The sequence below is a fragment of the Astatotilapia calliptera genome, chromosome 1, assembly GCF_964374335.1.
Source record: "Astatotilapia calliptera chromosome 1, fAstCal68.1, whole genome shotgun sequence".
Taxonomy (NCBI): domain Eukaryota; kingdom Metazoa; phylum Chordata; class Actinopteri; order Cichliformes; family Cichlidae; genus Astatotilapia; species Astatotilapia calliptera.
The window spans coordinates 36,744,630-36,768,375 of record NC_137422.1 but is presented as its reverse complement, the minus strand read 5'-3'; the positions used below and the strand labels follow the sequence as shown (position 1 = coordinate 36,768,375).

The 23,746-nt window shown below is 39.4% G+C and overlaps 1 protein-coding gene across 2 annotated transcripts in view; it reads left to right on the top strand.

Annotated features, from left to right (window-relative positions):
• Nucleotides 1-23,746, top strand: part of cdh8 (cadherin 8) — a 99,885-nt gene that overhangs the window by 54,512 nt on the left and 21,627 nt on the right. For both annotated transcript variants that reach the window (XM_026175553.2, XM_026175534.2), the window contains exons 4-6: nucleotides 7,084-7,203; nucleotides 14,803-14,970; nucleotides 15,238-15,425. In XM_026175553.2, the coding sequence (XP_026031338.1) occupies nucleotides 7,084-7,203; nucleotides 14,803-14,970; nucleotides 15,238-15,425 (476 nt within the window). The remainder of the gene's footprint in view (nucleotides 1-7,083; nucleotides 7,204-14,802; nucleotides 14,971-15,237; nucleotides 15,426-23,746) is intronic.

The window sequence follows — 23,746 nt, the reverse complement described above, 5'->3', positions numbered from 1 at the left end:
CGTGAACATGAATTTCAATTGCATAGGTGGTACTGTCCAAAAATAGTGCTTGCAGCACTGCCTGGAGAGATGGGCTGTCAGTCTACCTGTCTGATCATGAGCTATTATCCTCTCTGCCCACAGACAGGAGGGAGAGCTACACCAGTGTCTATGTGATCATGATCAATACATAATCACTTTCCTGTCACTGCAATGGTGCTATCGGGGGACAGTCCAGCCTCATAGACAAGCCATTTCACAAAAAGGGATTTGGCAGACCATCGTTTTTGACCTAGAAAAAAGGTTCGGTTGTTTTGTGTGTGTGTGATGGTGGTGGGGGTCACAGTGGTTGAGGCTAGGTCGGATGGCTAAGTGAGGGCTGGATTCATTTAATCAGTAAATACTATGTAGTAAATACCAGTAAGATTATTACATGGTCAGTATGCTTGGATAAATTGCACAAGTTTCATGCTTATAAGACTTTAAACATAGTTTCTGAAAAAGACAGCGTCAATAAAGATATTTACAGCTACAGTAAACATGCAGTTGACAATTGTCACCAGTTACTCCATTTGTTGCTTCCCTATTTCATAATAGATTTTAATTCATTTAATCTGCACTCCATAGCTGAAAGTGTATTGCTGATAGTAATGAAATAATTCCTGGCAGCAAGCTGGAAAAAAAAGAAATTTCTGTGAAGAGTTTTCCAATACACTGTCAAATTGTCTGAAATCCAGAGGGACTTTTGAGTCCCTCTGGATTTCAGACAGATTATTTAAAACTATTATAATGTTGCAATTTATGAAAAATTAGCACATCGTCATATAGCTGAGGGAAACAAAGGGATTTAAAACATGATGTAAGATTCAGAAAATATTTTGTAAACAGTATCTTATTCTTGTTTGGAAACACACACACACACACACACACACACACATATATATATATATATATATATATCTGTACACATACTGATTTAGTTACGTGATTACATTACTTTTTACATTACAATTTTACTTTCGCACTGTCCAGAGCAGCACATTGATTCAATTCTGTGCTGGTACAGCTGGCATCAATCTGCTGATGTAAGTATACGGGGTGTAATGATAAATACAACAGCACTTCAATGAATTGAAGTATCCCTTTCACATTTTTCTTAATCGTGTACACTGAAGTGACTGATAGTTTTGCTTGCTGCAAACATATAATACAGTAAAATATAGACAAAAACCACACATCAACAGTTGTGTTTCAGATGAGAAGATGAATGCATGTCCAGTATTCAATCTTGTTTAAGCTCTACTTTGCTCCACTATGGTCACCACCTGATTGGTAGCTTTGAGTTTGTGCTTTTTGGTGCTGGGCAAGATTTATTTATTCATTGATTGATTTAGTTTCATTTTGATAAAATTAGTTAGTTGAGCAGATAGCTAAAGAAAATCAGACAGCTTTATAGCAAACACACTATAGCCATTGGGAGTTAAAATCGTATTAAGATATTCAAATATTTAAATTTTCAAATACGACTTTTTAATTTTTCTCCTCAGAAAAAGGTTGTTTTAATAGAATTAAATTTTGTTTTATCAATTTTTTTCCTCAAAGAAAATATTGTAATATCAGTGTCTAATCTGCATATTAAGCAACAAGCTATTTAATCTTCTGTGCACCTATGTGTACGCCCATCTTCTTTTCTGTCTATCCATCCTGGTTTCTCTCTCTCTCTTTCAACACCCACAGTGTAAAGCCAGTCAGACATAAACAGTATTGTTTTACCCGGGTAGGGCTCACAGCAGGGCACTGTTAGCACCACGCCTCATGCAGCCCACAGCTCTCCCCATGCCTCAGTGATATCCCTTCTCCATGGCTCAGTGCTTGCATACATATGAATGCCCCCTGTCTTCTACCCTTCACGGTTCTGAGCTGGTCCAAGCTGAGAAGAGCTGAGGTGTTACACAGCTGCCATGCTTGTTGGACAGACAGATGTGGAGGAGAATTGTAGCATTCCAGTGTTAGTAAATGAACTGTAATGACACATTCTTTGGAGTGATTATAGGTGTGATGGTACTTGAACTCAGGAGTGCTTTCCTGCGGTGCGATTTGCTGAATTGTACTAAGCATGCTGAGGGTGAATTTGGGGCAATAAAGGAAAAAGAGGAGTTTATCAGTTAGAAAATGCAACCAGTATGTGTATGCAGTTAACATTATAACGAAGACTTAGTGCAGTGTCAGAAACTGGGCAAAGGTTTTTGTACAGCAGCTGATCCTACAGTATATCCTAGTTGTGGAAAATGAGCATAATAATGGAACTTAATAATGCTTTCTTTTTGACAGAAATCTTGTGGTTTAAAAGTGAAGATTCTGCTGACAGGTGAAATAAAATCTTGATTCAAAGATAAAGCTTCAGAAGATTTTAATGCTAAAACTTTGTCTTTTTTCCTTGTTCTGCACAGCAAGTTTTACTACTTTGGTCTGTTTGATTATACTTATATTTCTTCTAAGGAAATAAGCAAACTATACAGATCAAGCTGTGTTACAGTACAATGTGTTATTGAAAATAAGCCGCAGCGTCCTTCCACAGCCATTGTGTGTCACACTGGGCTGCATCTCCCAATTTATCCCCTCTCTGGTTCAAGAAAGATTCCTATTGATTTCCTATCACCGAGCCAGTGTACAGAGTAAATAGGAAGTGTGAGCCCTATTATTTCTGTCGCTTGGTAAAACATAAGGATAGACCCCCGTGTCTTTATCACGAGGAACCTTTTAGCCACCACATGCCCTTCAACCAAAACACTACGGCTGTAAATTTTCACACACTGTACAGTAATGATGTCCTTTGAGAATGAGTTTGTGTTTAAATTATTGGTGTGGTATTAAATCCTGTGAACTTCAGAACATGATTAATGAGATTACACTTAATGTGGGAAAACACCCGTAAACGCAGGCTGTATTTTCATACAGGCTTAATGTGCTTTCCCCTGCGGGCCACTGCCCAAACCAATAGAGGGAGATTTGCTTTCCCGGGAGAAGCTTCTGTGCACTCTTTCTGAGTCTTTGCATGTGCTAAGCAGTAGGAAACAGGTGAGACAAATCCCTTTAGACACCAAATAGCGCAATTACACGTTTCTTCCATGTATGTAACAGGTCTGACCAAGAATATGCAACACTTTTGAGGAAGAAAGATGTGTGCAAGACATTCTACTGAATAGTTTTCATATTCCATTGTAGGCTTTTTACATCCTTAATCCGTTCCTGCATGTTTTTTGTTTTTAGCAACCATTCATATTTTTCATCCCTGGACATTTATACTGTAGGTGTTGTGTTGCTATTATTGTAGTCGCCACAATGCTACAGGCTTCAAATAAAAGCCAGAGACAATATTCCTCCTACAATTGAGTTTCTGCGCCCATTGCCTGGCCTACAGCTGCATCCATTTCTGCAGTGTCCCTGAATTCTCTGCATTATCAAGGGGAAGGACGAGCTAATCTGCACTGATTTGAAACAGGACCAAAACACTGGCTTTCCTAATCCCTCATTTTTTTTTATCAGGGGTAGTGAGGAGCATTTTACCCCTGTGGGAGGGAAAGAAAGAGGGAGCTATTTCATGCCTCACTGGTTCCACTGTTTTTATGAAGATTTTTTTCCTACCCCTACTTCCCTACTTCAATCCATAGTGTAACTGAATTTCTAAAGCCTGTTTGCAATAGTCAGACACCTTTTAGAAGTACGAAGGTACTTTTCATAATTAGGGATGTGTAGATGGCTGCCTCCTCCCTCTGCAGTAGTAGTAATTTAACTTTAAGGCAGATAAGGCTCTGTATCTCTGAAAAAGGGAGGTGCAATTTCCTTGCTGTCTTTCATTTTATTCATTTGACAATTGGCAAACACCTATGGCATGCAGGATATAATTTGCTTCCTGAAAATACAGTACGAGCGCTCCAATTTGGATTAATGCACACATCTGTGAGATATAATTCAAATAATTATGTTTCCTTAAATTCTGTCAACCAATTTATGTAATACTTCATTCACTTATGTAGCACGTTTGTTGGAAATTTCCACTTTACATCAGGTGCTCTGGCAGGGCTGTCACATAGAGGCCCTCATACTGATTTTTCTTCAGTGCACATGCAGTTTCTGTTGAGTAGAGTTTGAAACATTAATAGATACTGAAATGTGAAAAATTTCTATTTAATGTAGACTGAGAACAGTTCATGTGAATGACAGTTTCAGCAGATAAAAGCAATGCATCTATTTAAGTGTATTAGCAGCTGAAACTCAAGTTGCGCTGGGTGTTGTTGTTTTTTTGTTTTGGTTCTTTTCTTCTTCTGTTTTTTTTTTTTGTCAGTGCTAGTGCAGTGAGCAGAAACAGAGAAAAAGAGCTCATTGATCTGCTATGATCTAAACACTGCAAAAGGCATGGGGTGTAACAAGCTCAGGAAATTTACAAGGTAAGCCTTGGCAACACAACAGCACGGGTCATCATAAGACTATGAATTACTGGAACACCTCAGTCTCAGAGGACCACTTGAGGTTCTCTCCCTGTGAAATAATTGGGTTGCAACAGTGAAACTGCTACACCAGTTAGAGTGCAAAGGGGCTTTTGCTTTGTTTTGCTGTTACAAGACCGCAGACACGGCTGTGACTATTAATCAGCAGGTGACACGTGTAGCTGACGGCATAAAATGGGAGATAAGATCAAAAACTGCACCACATGGATGCGAAAGTCATCTTATTTGCAATTTTTTAACCCATTTTATTTTGCAGTTGGTAAACACTACTGAAGCTATTTGATGTGAATATTAAACATGTATTTTCAGATTGTTTGAGTCCTTATTGGTTAGAAGTAGTAAGTCATTACTGTGGTGCACACTGGTGAGCAGGCTTGATGAAAATTGTTTCGGTGCTTGTAGAAATAGCAGAAGATGATACACCAACAGAATACAGATGTCTGATTTGCGGGTTACACTTTGTAAACTATGGAACAACTGCTCATATTACATCTGGCAAATTTATTTTATTTTTTTATTTATTTTTCGTTATTTAATCCATAGCCGAACATCTGAATCAGAGTTCTGGAGCCAGAGCACTTAACTTGTCACAGGTCTTTGCGCAACAAGCATTTTCAGTTGCAGCGGACAGATTTAGGTGCCTGTGGCAGGACCTCCGCCGTCTGTGACTGGGGACATCTCACTTTGTTGTCAGAACACCTCTAAACATCTTTCACAGAAACAATTACCATACCATCTGTAGCTTTCTGCCAGCTTGTTGCTCACTGTCAGCACGTCGGGTTCTTTTCTCTTTTTTCTTCTCAAATGCTCTCCCACACCCTGAGACTCATGAGGAGTTAGGTCACTTTGGATTAAAATGGATGATTTTAATTACGCGAATTGCCTCTTTATATCAATATTTTCAGTGCTCGTTTTGTCCCGATACCTTTTGATGGACAGGTGAATGGTGGATTGAATTGCCACTAATGTATTTCCTGATTTGAGCATTTGACTGACTTGGAATATTGATGAAAGTCCTTGGATACATTTTACTTATAAAGACCTTATAAAGCTGGTGTAAAAAAGAAGTTTATTTATGTTTGAATACTGATGGTGTGAAGGTAATTCTTAATTGCTGTAATTGATAAAGAATGCTTGATATCCCATAAGAATTAAAAAATACATGAGCCAACACTTACACCAACACAGCCTTTAATTTTAAACTTAAAAACTTTTATTTGACAAACTAAACTTAATAAACACGCTACTTTAATGGAAGGAGAAGTGTTTTCTTTGTGGTTACATCCAAATATCAAATAACCATCAACAGAGTAATACTTATGCTGTCTGCTGTTCTGAAAGATCAAAAGCTGTGAAAAAAGTAGTCTAATTTGCCCATACATGTCTGCAATTGCTTTGCCTGCTATATTAATATCTAACACACAAATATATGTCACTGACACACTAGATACCACAGAAAGGACAGTTAATTAACAATTAAATAACTTCTTTGCACACTTAACTGAAACTTTCATTATAAAATCTTCAGATCCATTTTTCATGCCATATTTGAGATCGCTGCAAAAAGTGCAGCCTTACCTAATGTCCACCCTACTGTTACTCATTTTATATTAAGATTTAAAAATCTAGTTGGTATTGATATGGTGAATAACCTTCAGTAAAAATAATAAATCATACAGCAATAGTACATTCATGTAGTTGTAAAAAGCATGATAATGTATTAAGTAATCCAAAGTATTCAGAATACGTTACTATCATTGAGTAACGTAACGGAATACGTTACGAAATACATTTTGGGGCATGTATTCTGTATTCTGTAGTGGACTACATTTTAAAAGTAACCTTCCCAACACTGCCCACTGGCAACCTCTGGTCAAAACAGAAAAATGTTTCTGTTCGGCAAGTAGTTACTGGAGGTTCCTGGTTGTTGCCATGTGAAATCGCCCACAATTGGGTGCTGCACCAAACACTTCCTTGTGATTGCTTTTACTGCTAACAGATTGCTACGGTTACCCATAGTTTGAATGGAATACACTGACATGTCTGCACACACTCATCCAATCCGGCAAGAGAATGTTTGCTTCCAAAGCAGAAATTTCACACTTTAAAATGTATTGCTCGCAGTAGTAAGACAGAACAAATGTTATTTCCAGTTTGTATTGCAGTTTTCAATACTTGGCCAGTAGTGTCTGCAGACTAGTCAGTGTTTTTCATGTAAATTTTTCATGTAAATGACCACTTCAGAAACCAGCTACAATGACCAATTTTATGACAACAAGCAACCTCAACTAGGCTCAACTAGGCTAATGGTTGCAGAATACACACTTATATCTTGCAAAAGGTGGTTACTAGGATTGTTCTCCAGGCCTCCACGAATGGGCCTTTAGCAACTGATTTTAAAGCAACCACTGGCAACCACTTGCATTCACTAGGCTGGTCTCTAGGCCTGTGTGATTGGGGCCTTACGTGGAACAAGATGGGATAAATGGGACTAGAGTCTCATTTGGATTCACTCAGCACTTAGAATTTTAGTTTACAGAGACATGGAGATCATTTCCTGTAGGGATGTTTATACATTTGTCTTTCTGCACCACAGGTACCTCAGTTATCACAGTAACAGCTACAGATGCCGATGATCCGGTGTACGGAAACAGCGCTAAGCTAGTCTACAGCATACTGGAGGGACAACCATATTTCTCTGTTGACCCCAACTCAGGTAAGTCTAATTTCTTGATAATTGCTGAATTTTAGGCTTAAGCTAAAGTATTAGTTTGATCAAATACTCCATTGCGTTCATGAAGGAAAAGCTGATTAAACCTCAGATTCCAAGTCTTGTGTGAGTTAACAATCATGTGGGTTTAAAAATTCATGCATTTAAAATATTTGCACATGCAAACTAGGGAATTTATTTTATTTTAATTACATTTCCTTTGTTTTTAGGAGCCATCTGTGCAGGATGACATTTAGTTGCATATTAAGTAAAAAACAAAAGAAAAAAAAAGGAAACATGCAATAGTTTATAGGTCTCGTGTAATCAGAGTGATTTTAAATAAGGAGAAAAAAATGGAGGGCACCTTTATGGAGCAGGCAAAGCCCTTTGTGCTGTTATTCATTGTTTGCTTGACAAAGCCTGACGAAGATTTCTGTGAGATCAAAACGTTGCTTCATTAAATTTAATGGGAGCTAATACAATGTGCAAGTCCTTTGTCTGCTTCTAACCAGTGGAGAGCATAATGTATTACAAAATGCAATGAATGAACACGGCGTTCATAACGGGACAAAAAGGAAAGAAATAGGTTTTACAGAGAGATGGTGATTCCATCTAAGGATTATTTCATAAGGCTTTTTCTTCTAGACAGGGCCATGCACATCAGGCCAGAACCTTTTAGTATTTAAACACTGTCCTTTTTCATTACCTGCTTTGAGCTAGATAAATGAGCTTACAATGTCATCTCAGGTCAAGTTGTGGTATATCACTATGTGGACAAGTCTCTGGTTAAGTATGTCCAAATGACAGGAATAACTTTACCAAGGTCAAGCTTATGCATAAATCTAAGTATTTTAAGGACACACCTGAACTATAGGGACTGCTTTAAGCTTTATGGACCCAACTCTGTATCTGATCAGCTATCAAAAAGATTGAAAGTTTAAACAGTAACTGAAACATTTTGAAAGTTATCTCACTAAATAGCTGATAATATTTTAGAGGTTTTAGGGTTACGCAGCACAAATTGCATTAATACTTGACTGGATTTTTTAAGCCCTTTATAGTCACAAGGCTTAATTGTTTTCCCATTTAAAATCACTATAATAAAACACTGATGCATACTATGAGTTGATCCTGAACCCACTGCAAACCGGTGGCTGACTTGAAGTGGAGTTTTTTGCAGTAAGGTCCATTCATGATATGAAATACTGTGAGGAAGCTCCCCTTTATTGTGTTATTTAGGCTGTATACTTATCCACTCTAAAATATATTTTAATGGAAGTTTAGTTTAGTTTGGAACCGCTCATTTCTAATGTAGTCGACTTTCTGGTACCTCATATCTATAAGATAAGATAAGATAAGATAACCTTTATTAGTCCCACACGTGGGAAATTTGTTTTGTCACAGCAGGAAGTGGACAGTGCAAAAGTTATGAGGCAAAAATTAGAATACAATAAGAATAAATACAGTACACAACTGTACAGAATAGAATAAAATAAAATACTATATACAGTAGAATAAAATAAAATAAATATACAATAAGATAAAAATAGAATACAAATACAAATACTATATACAACTGAGTAAAAATACAACGATGACAGAAAGGATTATTGCACTTAGTATTATTGCATATGTATGGATGTGTGTGCTTGATCAGTTAAAGTCTTTATTATGGAGTCTGACAGCAGTGGGGAGGAAAGACCTGCGAAATCTCTCCGTCCCACACCGTGGGTGCCGCAGTCTCCCACTGAAGGAGCTGCTCAGTGCTGTCACAGTCTGCTGCATGGGGTGGGAGATGTTGTCCATCAGGGATGACAGCTTAGCCGCCATTCTCCTGTCACTCACCACCTCCACTGGGTCCAGAGGGCATCCTAGAACAGAGCTGGCCCTTCGGATCACCCTGTTCAGTCTCTTCCTGTCCCCAGCAGAGATGCTGCCGCCCCAGCAGACCACGCCATAAAAGATAGCAGAAGCCACCACAGAGTCATAGAATTTCTTCAGGAGTGGGCCCTCCACTCCAAACGACCTGAGTCTCCGCAGCAGGTACAGCCTGCTCTGCCCTTTCCTGTAGAGGGCGTCTGAGTTATGAGTCCAGTCCAGTCTATTGTTCAGATGAACATCAAGGTACCTGTAGCTGTCCACAGCCTCAATGTGCTGCCAATACTTGGGATTCAAATACAAAATAAATACTAACAGAAGAGCTGAGAGTGATATCCTGCTTTTAACATGTGCACTGCTAGCAGGTGCTACAGGTTGAACTAATTCCAACAGGTGGAGATGCAACAGCTTCCCCACCTGCTTGCCCACCTGAGGTGATAGCAGTCTGTTGCATTGCATTTATGCATAAAGTGCAAACACCTTCTGTAAGGACTAAAAGAGGATATAGTCTGACACTTAACTATTATAACAAATGCTGTATGTCTCCATTATCATGCAACTTCAACTCTATTCAACAAAGCTGTAAGAGACAAAATTACATGTCTGTAAAAAGGCAGCCTGACAATGTAATAGTTTGAAAAGTTGTGTAAAAACATCAGTTCTGCAGGTAACTCAGACCATCTGTTTTTTTTATGCTTGTAGGTTATTGCTGCATGGGGGTGCTGTTAAATGTGGCTTCCTGGCTCACTCCCTTTTGCTACAATTCCCCTCTACAGCTGTTCATTCGTGTACATTTATGTTTCAATATTTATACCATACGCAGTGGCAAACAAGTTTTTTTCCTGGGAGCATTGTAACTGTTCCAAGGGGTGTACAGATTTGATTGAAACAACAGATATGAATGTAATGGAGCAACTTGATAGAAATGAATGAAACACAAATATAGTCCACACACACTGGTTCATAATATATTGCATAACATATCATTTTGATTTAACAAAAAGACTATCTAAGTATGCAAAAATATTTTCATGAAATAAAAATAAAATATTGTATATTGGCAGTATTAATTAAGGGGGATCTTTATAATAAATTAACTAACCATGGCTTTTGTACTCAGTCACTCGGGATGGCACTGAACAATACTAAATGGACCTTATACATTCATAACCTTTTATAAAAGGAAGGATAGAATTTGCATGAATTTTCAATTCAATTCAGTTTCATTTCATTTATACAGCACCAAATCACAACAACATTTCCCTCAAGGTGCTTAATGTTGGAAGGTACAGATCCTACAATATTATAAAGAAAACAGAGAAAACCCCAACAATCATATGACCCGCTATCAGCAAGTGCTTTGGCCACAGTGGGAATGTATGTGGCTAAAGATACAATTCCAACTTTTTTCAGTGGATAAATCAAGCAATGAAGTGTAACTTGGATAAGTAACGTCAACACATTTGAACAGTGAACGGTACTGTACAGTTCCCCACGAGTTGCGTGGAATTCATTATTGAAACCCAAATGAGATTTATATGAGAGCTTTGCATCAGTGAGTTGCATGTTTTGCTCAGCTGACTTCAAGTCCTAAGTCCTAATGGGGCAGCACTCCTATGATGCTGTGGTCCATAACATCACTGGGTTATGAATTCCAAATAATGGCAATGATAATAATTACTTCTTCCTTTCACAAGGCAGACTCTTCAGCAGCGTCATGGTGCATAAAGTTATCTCAAAACATATTCTAGATTGGATCTTTAATTGCTTTTTCAGCTGACTTTTTAACATGTGTCTGTAAGCAATATGATTAAATAATGGTGAAATTACATTAATAAGAAATGAGATGGAAATTGACGGCTCACAATTTGGAAAACAACACACAATAAACAAGCTTCAAGAAAGGAGGACTCAAAATTTATGTACATAATTAGAATGAACTTTCATAATTTCAACACATAAAAACCGGGCTTGTCCTCACTGGTATAGGTGTCGTAATCTCGAAGCCTCTACAGCTGGACCTTGGGCTGTCGAGAAGGGGCTGAATGGACAGTTTAAGGATTAACATTCATGCTTTGTGTGATCGCTGTGCACATGCAGATGGCTCATTCAAGTGAGTCAGATGTTTTAATGAATGTTAATGAAAAATAAAAGGTAAGGGGAAAACAACCATTAGAATGCATTTGACACTTACAACACCACACTGGAAATGAAAAGCATTCAATAAATAAATAAACATCATGCCCCAATTCATCACTTGGTTAATGGTCGATGAAAAAAAAAAAGTTGAAACAAATATCTATGGAAATGAGTGTTTGTCTATCTTCCCTTTTCAGTGATTAGGAATTAATTTGAATAATTAACGATGATCAACAGAGATGACGGTGTTGCTTGTAGCAGGATGACGGAAGAGTGTGTGTGTGTGTGTGTGTGTGTGTGTGTGTGTGTGGAGGAGGAAAAGTAACTTGTTTGTGTAGCTCTTTTTCCTTATTGATTTGTTTGTTTGCATTTCAGATGGTAGGTCTACCTTGTTATTGCACATCAGAGCTCAGAGCTAAAATTAGAGAGAAGTAATTTAAAATCCTATTTCTCTATATAATATCTGCCTATTCATTAAAACTGCAATGACTTGGTGATGCTGATGAAATGCTGGTTTTACACACTTCATCTTTGAGGCCATCTAAGGGTGTCCCATGTAAGAGAGAGTATATACATGTAACACAAGAGCTGTGTTGTTGTGTTACTTTTTTAAAAACAATTTCAAATAGATTTTCTGTAATTATTCTTTCAAATAATATCACAAGTGTGTCCTTGGTGTAATCATCTATAGCTCTATTCATATCATTCTACTTCACTGATTTAAAAAAAAGAAAAAAAAAGATTCTCGAATGTTTTCAAGCTTATTTTGTTGACGTGACAATACATGCGGTTCACTAAATGTACAAACATGTAGAAGTTTGGTTTTACCCAAGATACTTCCTCAATAATTTTATACATAGCATGTTTGTAACCAGTGTGTAACAAAAATAATAGACGATGGCCAAATCAGAAGACTTCAGGAATGTCAGGAGCCAAGAGGACGCCACAATGAAAACACAACCATATAAACGATGAAGCAATGCTTAAGTTGTATTAGAAATTTTTGTGCACTGTATTACAACTAACAACAATAACCAAAATAGTGTGCGGACACAGAGACCCCCAACAAATAAAGAAAAGAAAGTTAGACCCGGATCTTTTAAATTGTCAGTGTGATCCAGTTCAGGCCTGTTAGGTGATCTGGGCAGTTTATTGGTGTGAGCTCAATCCGATGATCGATGTATGATTTGCACAGTTTGTCCTACCACAATTCAGGCAACCAGACTGCAAGATTCAGTTCCATATGGGCTGTGGCTTGCCATCCATTGTAATGGAAGATCATTCTTCTTCTATGGATTTTCCAGAAGGTCTGTAATTCGAAGCTCTCTGTAGAGTCTCAGCTCCTTGATCTCCAAATCAAAAAACCTGACCTAAGAGTGAGGTCAGAGTTACTCCAAATGAACATTGTACATACTTAACTAACAATTATCCATAAACATTTCTGCTTCAGGGAAAAAGCATGAACAAAATCAGTTTCAAATTTCTTTTTCTAACGTGTTGTACAACTATCAAATTCAAATTTTTTTGCGTTACGTGGCAATGTAGTTATCACCAATCATAAAACTAAAATTAATCAGGTCCATAGATCTAATCCACACTGCTCCTAGCAGAAGAATCAATATACTCTCCTCCTTGTTAATTAACAGCAATGGTGAATAAAAATAACACAACAAAACATTTCAATGCAACAGGTATGCATGCTGTTTTTCTTAACCTACAATAGCTAATAAGTTCTCAGATAACAGTGAACAAACAGGATTGTGAGTTTAGATAGTACCCGCTAGCTACTTGCGCAGGACCTTCACCGTTAGCGTTTGTTTCCCAAGCGAACAACATCAACATTTCAGCAAGCCGATCAGCGGCTATAACAGTTCAGTTACTCACCAGTGCAAAGCACTGTGTATTCATAAAAACAGCTTCGGGTCTCCAAATCAGCAACCACGTTCCTCTTACAGGTGCAGCTATGGCGGGTGTGGGCTAAGCAGCCTTACTAGCATAACCAAACAGGAACAGTCAAGGCGAGAAAAACAATCCCATTGGTTAAGGACTGACATTGTGCATCCAGGTCAGAAAATAACCTTTGTTAAACAAAAATAAATAAATAACAAAAATAAAGTACATTGAACCCTGTGGAGTATACCAGGCCCAAGCACACACACGCAGATCCGTATTGCCAAGGACCACATTTATTGTTATTAACACAGCAGATAATATGACGCACAGACTGACAGCTCTCGATCCCAGCTGATGTGTGTCTCTTTTCCCTTAGCGCCCTCCACTCCTCTCCGCCTCACTATATAAAGGGAAGGAAAACCACCATCAGTCCAAAATCGCCATGAGCTGTTCTTACCAGCACCGCCCCGTCGAGCTCACTGCACCACTCCTCCCGTGCAGCCGCGCCCCGGACCACACCTCCGCCACAAACCCTTCAACACAAAATAACTAAATTTTATACAATTGTTTAATTAGAAAATGAGTTAATTTGAAATGTAAGTTTTATACTTTCAGCTGTTTGTAGAAGCAGGAAAAAAAGTCAAGCAGAATTACTGCTAATAAAACACGAGCAAAAATCAAGACATCATATTTGGTGGACAGAAAAATCCCATTCAAGGTTAGAACATGGGAGTAGTAATCAATTACCCCAGTGTTATCAACTGGTCCAAGTCACATTGGTCTTTCCACCCCACAGTCACTAAATGTATATTTTTCTTGTGAAAATAATAATAACATATTTGAAAAAGACTTCCTTTAATAAATTACTCGAACAACAAGGGCATTGTTTTTTTTTCAGTACAGTCTTACTGAAGAGGTGTCCAACTATTGTCCTTCATTTTCTCTTTTTGTTTAAATCGTCTGTGTCGTGTGTGACCTCCAAAAGCACAACTGACCCTGAAATTTCTCTGAGGAAAAATCTATCTGTAGAATAAAATGCAGACACAGACAACATTCTAACCCCTCCCATGTTTCCCATCATAGCCAAGCATATTATCATTGTCTGAGGCAGCTCAGGACCAAGGCAGGGTGTCATGCCAAAGCCTGGCTTTTATGAGGGGTTTTATATTCATTTGATGATCCTGCGGGCCTCTGTTTCCTGAGTGGATTATCCGTATATGCCGGTGCTGAGCCCTTTTTATATTCAGTGCTGCGGCAGAGTCAATAAGGTCCATTCTGCATACAATATTCAAGATTATACAAGACAGACAGCATAATTCACACTCAATCAGAATACAAATGACTTCAGACGGTGGAACAACACATTCAAAAACAAACACAGCTGATTCTCAGTGCTGCGACTGGCTCAGTCGTGGGCACCTTACTACATTCACTCAGACTGTGCTTTTTCTGAGACTAAGCCTGCAGGGAAATCTTTAACCCTGCTCGGTATGGGGTTCATGTTTGGTAAGGTCATGGTCTAAAATAATGCATGTTATAAACTGGGGAATAATGTGAGCATGAAGGTGACTGCATGCCTTTTTTTCCTTGCGCTTCCTTACGTTTACTCACATGAGCATCATTACAATTATGTGCAGAGTATATCAGTCAAATTTATAATTGGGTGAATGTGTTATGAACTGTTTCCACCTCCAGCAACCATAAGAATTGCTCTGCATGGGATGGATCGTGAGATGAGAGAGGATTATCAGGTGGTCATTCAAGCTAAAGACATGGGAGGTCACATGGGTGGTTTGTCTGGAACTACTACTGTCAGCATCACACTACAAGACATCAATGACAATCCACCAAAGTTCTCTAAAAGTAAGTAACTTCATAACCTTACCCATCCCAAATTGAATAAAGAGGGAAAAGAAATTACTGCTGCTCTAAATGAGCATTTCTCTGATTGGTAATAATTAGGAAAAATAAATGTTATTTTGTAAATGTCATCATACATGCTCCTCAGAAACTAATTCCTCTAACTGTGAAATGTCTAATGATGATGCAGTAGTGTAATATGCTTCGGTAATTGTGCTTAATTTGATCAACGTTTATAGAAACCAAAAAGCTGTGTCTGTTCATCCTCAGGTTTGTATGAGTTTGTGATCCCTGAAGACCTACCATTAGGGAAAGAGGGTGGCAAGGTGAAAGCAAATGACCGCGACATCGGTGAGAATGCCAAGTCGACGTACAGCATCATCGAAGGAGACGACCAAGGCGTGTTTGAGATTATTACGAACGCAACGACACAGGAAGGGATTCTACAGCTCAGAAAAGTAAGACCTAGATGATGTCAGGATAAGAGCTGATTGGCTTTTTTTCTGTCTCTTTCTTTTCTGTTTCTATAATCAATTTAAGTAAATCAGTTATTTTACTTCCCATACATATAAGTCAATACAGTATAAAGATTGATGTTTAAATCCCCTTCTCAGTAGGTCTCGTTCTTCTGTACTTCTTCTAGCGATTTTTTTTCATATGCTTTTAGAGAAGGCAGTACTCAACAGTACACCATCAAATATTAAACACTGAAAGCCTTCCCCCTGAGTAGCTTGGAGGCTAAAGGAGCATTTTTTTTAATACATTTCTAAAACCTACTTTTCTTTTATTCAGAAAAATCTATGAAAGAAGATAAATAGTAGGAATAAGTTTAAAGGTAATTTTTAACAATATTCTTTTTGCCAGAAGTAATGCAGACTGTGTGTGAATTGACATTAAGTTGGAGAATACGTTGGACTAAGAGTTGAGAGAAGACACTTTTATTTTGCATTACAGTCCATTCAGTTGTATTTCTCTTAGCTCAAGGTAAACTGGTACATATTGTAAATTTGTTCTCCCCACATTCAAAGTTTGCTCAAATTCAGTTTTGCTGGCATCATCACCATAAGAGCAGATGGACTGAACACAAAACTGCAGTGCGAAAGTTTGGCCCTAAAGTAACTTTAGTAAAACAGTTGCTTGTTAATCGCCTTGTTCAAAGGTACAGTTGCAATATTTTAGAGAAGAAAAGGCAATGCTCATTGTTCATCAAGATGTTTTCAGATGTATGGTTTTGAGAAAAATCAAAGAATATTATTTCTGTCACAAAATGTAACCTTTCACCTCGAGGCAGTACATCAGGCCAACAGTACAGCATATAAGACTCATCCCGTGCTGCTAGTAGAACAAGTATCCAAGAATCCCAGCAATTTTCATACATTATTATACATTATTATACATTTTTAGCCACGGAATATCAATATTTCCTCCAGGTTCAGAGCTTGAGAAGTTTAGATGTCATCACTTGCCAGTAAACACTTAGAGCACCCCCTCCCATACCGTGCTTAATACCAAAGTATAATAAATTCAAATTTGAAAAGTACAATGCATTTTAATAACCTGCAGGAAAATCTGGATGCACCTGTATCACAAGGACATCTGTAGAAAATCAAACTGAGATTTCAACAATATCAAACATACCACTGCACATGCTATTTATAAATCTATTATATATGTATGTATTCTATATATTCAAAGTCCACAGAAGCTCAGCTTGGTAGAAGATATTTACATAGACTGAATCATACACATGATTGATGGAGGAGGGTTTTAAGTCTTAAGTCATGGTTGGTTCAGTGTCTGTTGAGGACTACGTATCATTCAAATGCACAATGCTTTTGCATTGTGATGTAAAATGACATTACCCCAAGGACATGTGGTGTGACTTTGTCAAAGTGTGAACAATGAACTGTGTGGGGGTGGAATGTATAAGAGCTAAGGCAATCTGCTGGGACTACAATTCATTGCCACTAAAGAAAACATCAGCGCTGCAGAACAAACTTGACACAAAGTCATAAAATCTCTAACTGTTGACAAAGCAAATGTCAAATGTGTTAGTCTTTTAGGCAACCTCCACTTCCATGTCCCACAGAGACACTCAGTCTTCCCATGTCTACTCAGTTTTCTCTCTGTGGCCCTGAGTTTGCTGCCTACATAACTGAAGCAAGATAGATGATAATGCACTGGGAAAGTAGCAAGACATTTGCACACTCACTGTTTTCTCATCCCTCCAGATGACAGTGTCTCAAGTTGAAAGGAATTTACGAAGCAGTTGTTTCACTTTTCTTCTTCTATTCTGTACCTTCACCACTTATCCACCATCCAGTGTGACAGATTAAACCTTTAACATAACGTTTTTTCCCAAACACGCCTAGTCTCTGTCAACAAGGGAACACGTCTATGAACTCCCATCTAATGCAGAATTAAAATTATTAAAGATACTTTGCGGCAAGGTTAAATCATATTGATCTGAGGCTGGAGAGGCACAAACCAGGGGAGAGATTCTTTTCTGTTTGAGTTTTAAGCTTTTTATCTACTAGCCCCCAGGCCTGTCGAGAGATGTTAGTGGGATGCTGAGCTTTCACCCCTGCAGCCAGTGCTGAACTTTGAAGTCTCTAAATGGCCTGTGTGTACATACTGATTTGATGCTAACGCTTGAGTGAGAAAGAAGAATGACACGGTGGGGTGGGACACGACAGCAAAGATAGTGTTAACACTGAAAAAACAGGAACGGTTCTTCTTTTGCTGTTTGTGCCTTTTCTTTATCTGTTTTAAATACTTGCAGATGTTCAATTAAGCTATGTTGTTTGGTGGGAACATTGGAGAATATAGCATGACTATGCAAAGTTTGCTGCGTAATGTCTCGTAGTTCTACTCATTTGATTTTGCACTCATGAATCTCTCAACACTAGCTCCATAACAGTGCCGCCATGCATGCTAATAAAAATCAAAGTGGCTCTCCCTGGACTATTCAGTGAAAGCACTCTGTTTGTTTATTGAATTAATAATTTGAACTGGTCATAATATGACTTGTATTCTGTTTTCATGCTATTAAATAGTTTTAAAATAGAAGTTTGAATAGATGCTTTATTTGATTTTGCAATTTGTATCAAAAAATAATTAAAATTACTTAGTAACAATGGTAATTAAAGAAGCTGTTTACAACTATGTTTTCCTTAAAGTGGATTTGGTATAATTAAATATGCCTCAAAGCCTCTCTCTTCCCCTTTGCTGTTAGGACACTGGAAACAAATGTAATGAGTTCTTTCTACATAATATCACATGGGAGTTATACTGAAATATGTTAACAAGAGAAAAGCAAACCCATGTGAGTAGTAAGCAAGCAAGCAAGCAAGCAATTTATTTATATAGCGCTTTCAGATCAGCCACGAGCTGAACACAAAGTGCTGTACACTTGACATGCCAAACATGATACATTGAGCATGTTAAAAAAAATGAGAAAAATAGTAATAATAATATAAGATAAGTAATATATATATAAACACATTTAAAACAATAAAATCAGCACATTAGATTAAAACAATAAAATCAGGGTCAGACTGTGTCATAAGCCAAAGAGTAAAAATGAGTTTTAAGACGTGTTTTAAAAGTGGACAGTGAAGGGGCCTCTCTAATGTGCTGGGAAAGATTGTTCCACAGATTAGGAGCAGCAATAGAGAAGGCCCTGTCCCCTCTGAGCTTCCTCTTGGACCTGGGTACCTCCAGGAGCAGCTTGTCAGCTGACCTGAGAGACCTGGGGGGTGAGTAAGGATGCAGAAGCTCAGAGAGGTAAGTTGGGGCAAGACCATTTAAACATTTAAACACAAACATGAGAATTTTAAAGTGAACTCTAAGATATACAGGCAGCCAATGGAGTGAAGCCAGGACGGGAGTTATGTGCTCTCTTTTACGAGTTCTGGTTAAAAGTCGTGCAGCAGAATTTTGGACCAGCTGCAGACGAGAGAGAAGATGCTGACTAACTCCACAATATAGTGCATTACAGTAATCTAAACGACATGAAATAAAAGCATGGATTACCGTTTCAAGATGCGGCTGAGATAAAATAGGTCTTATCTTTGCCAAGCGCCTTAGATGATAAAAACTGGACTTGACAGTACCCCTAATTTGACTATCTAATTTAAAATCACTGTCCATCTTAAAACCCAGGTTTGTAACAACAGATTTAAAATACTCTGCCAGGGGTCCCAAATCAATAGCGGAGGGTTCACAAGGTCCACTAGGACCAAACAGAATGACCTCAGTTTTGCTGGAATTGCATCTTAGAAAGTTTAGGGACATCCAAGATTTAATGTCTTCTAGACATGCTAAAAGTGGCTTAATAGAGAAGGCATCGTTCTGCTTCAGAGGCAGATAGATCTGACAGTCGTCAGCATAGCAGTGGAAGGATATTCCATGCCTTCTGAGGATGGTTCCCAGGGGCTGTAAATATAATGAAAAAAGCAGAGGCCCTAAAATTGAGCCCTGCGGGACCCCAGACTGAAAAGTGGCAGAGGAAGACTCATACCCTAAAAAGTTAACACTAAAAGTTCTGTCGCAAAGATAAGACCTAAACCATTTCAAAGCAGTACCACGAATGCCTGCAAGATGGTGCAAGCGAGACAGTAAAATGTTGTGATCTACAGTGTCAAAGGCAGCTGTTAGGTCAAGGAGGACAAGAACAACATGATTGCCAGAGTCACAGGAAAGGAGGATATCATTAAAAACCTTTAAGAGTGCTGACTCCGTGCTATGCAAGTTTTTAAAACCTGATTGAAAGACCTCCAGGATACCATTCTCATTTAAAAAATCCATCAATTGGCAATGTACAATTTTCTCTAAGATTTTAGACATAAAAGACAACTTGGAGATAGGTCTGTAGTTAGCCAATACAGTGTGGTCCAGGGCAGGTTTCTTAAGCAAGGGTTGTACTACCGCATGCTTAAAATTAGCAGGGACTACACCAGATATTAAACTGCTGTTTATAACACTAAGAACAGCCTGGCCTATGCTAGGAAAAATCTCCTTAAAAAATTGTGGTGGGACAGGATCATTTGGGGAACCAGAGGGCCTCAGGTGGCCAACCACATCCTCTAAATAAGAAAGAGACACAGGCTCAAACTGGTTAAAAACAGCAGAGCAAGGGATCAAGACAGAGGGGTCAGACTCAGGAGAAGAAATGAGAGCCCACGTGGTTGCAACCTTCTCAATGAAAAAACACATAAAATCATTAGACAGTTTATGAGAGGCCTCCAAACAGTCACTTTGTGGAGCATTTAAGACTAAGTCAATAGATTTAAATAACACACGTGGATTGTGACTGTTGGAGGAAATGATCTTTGAGAAGTATTTTCTTTTAGCCTCTTTGATTGCATCCTGATAGAGGCGCCAGCAGTCCTTTAGGATTTGAAGAGACACCTGCAGTTTGTCCCTCTTCCATCTGCGTTCAGCTCTACGACACTCCCTCCTCACAGTCCGAGTGGCGTCATTAAACCAAGGATCGGTTTCAGCCTTGGGCTTCCTGGTTTTTAATGGTGCCACAGAGTCCAGAATGGTTAGGCAAGAAGATTGAAACCAGGAGCTGAGGTTCTCTGTGTCCAAGGGAGTACGATCGGCGGGGATAGACAGCTGGTTAAAAGCAGTTGAGAACTGGGCAGCAGTGAAAGGGTTAATAATCCGACAGCGGCGAACAGGAGCACCGGTTTGAGCTGTAGTGCGTGAAAACACAGCATCAAATAATACAGCCATATGGTCAGAGAAAGCAGTGTCAGTCACTTCCACATTAGACACAGGTAGACTGTGTGACAAGACCAGGTCTAGTGTGTGTCCGTGTTCATGTGTGGGACCAGGTACGGACTGGACCAGATTAAAAGAGTCAATGAGGCTTAAAAACTCCTTCACCAGAGGTTTATCAGGACAGCAGACATGGATATTAAAATCTCCCACAATAAGAACATGATCGTAGTTGGGCATAATCCCAGCTAGAAATTCTGAAAAGTCATTTATGAAATTCTTATTGTATTTAGGGGGACGATAAATAACAGCAAAGAGCACAGAGTTAGAGCGATTAACTTCAAAACACGTGAGCTCAAAGCTGGAAAACGAGGGCTGTAAAACACACTGTTTACATTTAAAATCCTTTTTAAAAACAACCGCCGTACCTCCTCCTCTCCCTGATGTCCTTGGTGTGTTAAAATAGGAACAACCCGCTGGTAAGAGTTCAGATAAAGTACTGGACTCACCAGTATTAAGCCAAGTCTCCGTGACACACATGAAGTCTAGTTTCCAGGAGGTGAATAACTCATTCAGAATAAAAGATTTGTTCACCAGCGATCTGGCGTTTACCAGCCCAATCCTGACAGGAGCCGGGGATGAGGTAAAAACCCCAGCGGCACAGGGGGTCCGACACAGCGGCCTCAGATTGCGGAGGTTCGCCCGGCGCACGTTGAGCCGAGGGGGACAGGGGTCACGGAGGAGCGGCGCATCATCCTGGCAGACCACGGGGATGAGGCAGGAACCCACGGGGTCCAGGAAACGTCGGTGCACAAAAACTCCAGGAAATAATCTCTGTATTCCTTTGACGGTAGTGGGATGGTGTGCTAAAGAGATCTTGAGTTTAACCAGCCGACCACTGCGCCTACCCCGACGTCTACGCTGGGGAGGTAGCATGACTGCACGGCATGGGCAAGTTGGGATATGTGACAGCAACGGACACCATGAATTCTGACCTCCGTTAGAAAATGGAGCTGTATTTTGTCCAGAACTTCGGAGGTTCAGAAGCGATTGGCGATCGTACACCAGTAATGACCCGATTTCTTGAGTGACACACGACAGGAGCAATATAAAAATAAACAAAACTGACAGCGACAGACGAGAAGCCACGTACACCGGCGCCATCTTTACTTTTAGAGTAGTAGTAGTAGTGAGTAACTATATTGTAAAGAAAGAAAATTGCTGTACTTATACCAAGTTCACTTTAATCTCAGACTGCAGCCTTATTTTTTGTTTCCTAGCAAAATTAAAAGTAGAATGAGAGGCAGACACATAAACTGTCAGGCCCTTATGCTGTGGAACCAGCTTCCAGTTTGGATTCAGGAGGCAGACACCCTCTGTATTATTAAGATTAGTCTGAAAACTGGTAACCCTGAACTCTCCCTTAGTTATGCTAATTATGCTTATGTCCCAGAATGCACTGGATGTTTCCTTTTCACACATTTTTTCTTTCTTTTTCTTTTTTTTAAACATTAGCAATTGCTAAACTCTCTCTCCTAAATTTGCCTCTTGTCCTGTCTCTCTCTCTCTGCCACCTCCTCTTTCCCCTCACCCCCAATTGTTTACAATAATGTGGCAGATACAGTGGGGCAAAAAAGTATTTAGTCAGCCACCGATTGTGCAAGTTCCCCCACTTAAAATGATGACAGAGGTCAGTAATTTGCACCAGAGGTACACTTCAACTGTGAGAGACAGAATGTGAAAAAAAAATCCATGAATTCACATGTTAGGATTTGTAAAGAATTTATCCGTAAATTAGGGTGGAAAATAAGTTTTTGGTCACCTCAAACAAGGAAAATCTCTGGCTCTCACAGACCTGTAACGTCTTCTGTAAGAAGCTTTTCTGTCCCCCACTCGTTACCTGTATGAATGGCACCTGTTTGAACTCATCATCTGTATAAAAGACACCTGTCCACAGCCTCAAACAGTCAGACTCCAAACTCTGCCATGGCCAAGACCAAAGAGCTTTCGAAGGACACCAGGAAAAGTATTGTAGACCTGCACCAGACTGGGAAGAGTGAATCTACAATAGGCAAGTAGCTTGGTGTGAAAAAATCAACTGTGGGAGCAATCATCAGAAAATGGAAGACATACAAGACCACTGATAATCTCCCTCGATCTGGGGCTCCACGCAAGATCTCATCCCGTGGGGTCAAAATGATCATGAGAACGGTGAGCAAAGATCCCAGAACCACACGGGGGGACCTGGTGAATGACCTGCAGAGAGCTGGGACCAAAGTAACAAAGGTCACCATCAGTAACACACTACAACGGCAGGGAATCAAATCCCGCAGTGCCAGACGTGTTCCGCTGCTGAAGCCAGTGCATGTCCAGGCCCGTCTGAAGTTTGCCAGAGAGCACATGGATGATACAGCAGAGGATTGGGAGAATGTCATGTGGTCAGATGAAACCAAAGTAGAACTTTTTAGTATAAACTCAACTCGTCGTGTTTGGAGGAAGAAGAATACTGAGTTGCATCCCAAGAACACCATACCTACTGTGAAGCATGGGGGTGGAAACATCATGCTATGGGGCTGTTTTTCTGCCAAGGGGACAGGACGACTGATCCATGTTAAGGACAGAATGAATGGGGCCATGTATCGTGAGATTTTGAGCCAAAACCTCCTTCCATCAGTGAGAACTTTGAAGATGAAACGAGGCTGGGTCTTCCAACATGACAATGATCCAAAACACACCGCCCGGGCAACAAAGGAGTGGCTCCGTAAGAAGCATTTGAAAGTCCCGGAGTGGCCTAGCCAGTCTCCAGACCTCAACCCCATAGAAAATCTGTGGCGGGAGTTGAAAGTCGGTGTTGCTCAGCGACAGCCCCAAAACATCACTGCTCTCGAGAAGATCTGCATGGAGGAATGGGCCAAAATACCAGCTACTGTGTGTGCAAACCTGGTAAAGACCTATAGTAAACGTTTGACCTCTGTTATTGCCAACAAAGGTTATGTTACAAAGTATTGAGTTGTATTTTTGTTATTGACCAAATACTTATTTTTCACCCTGA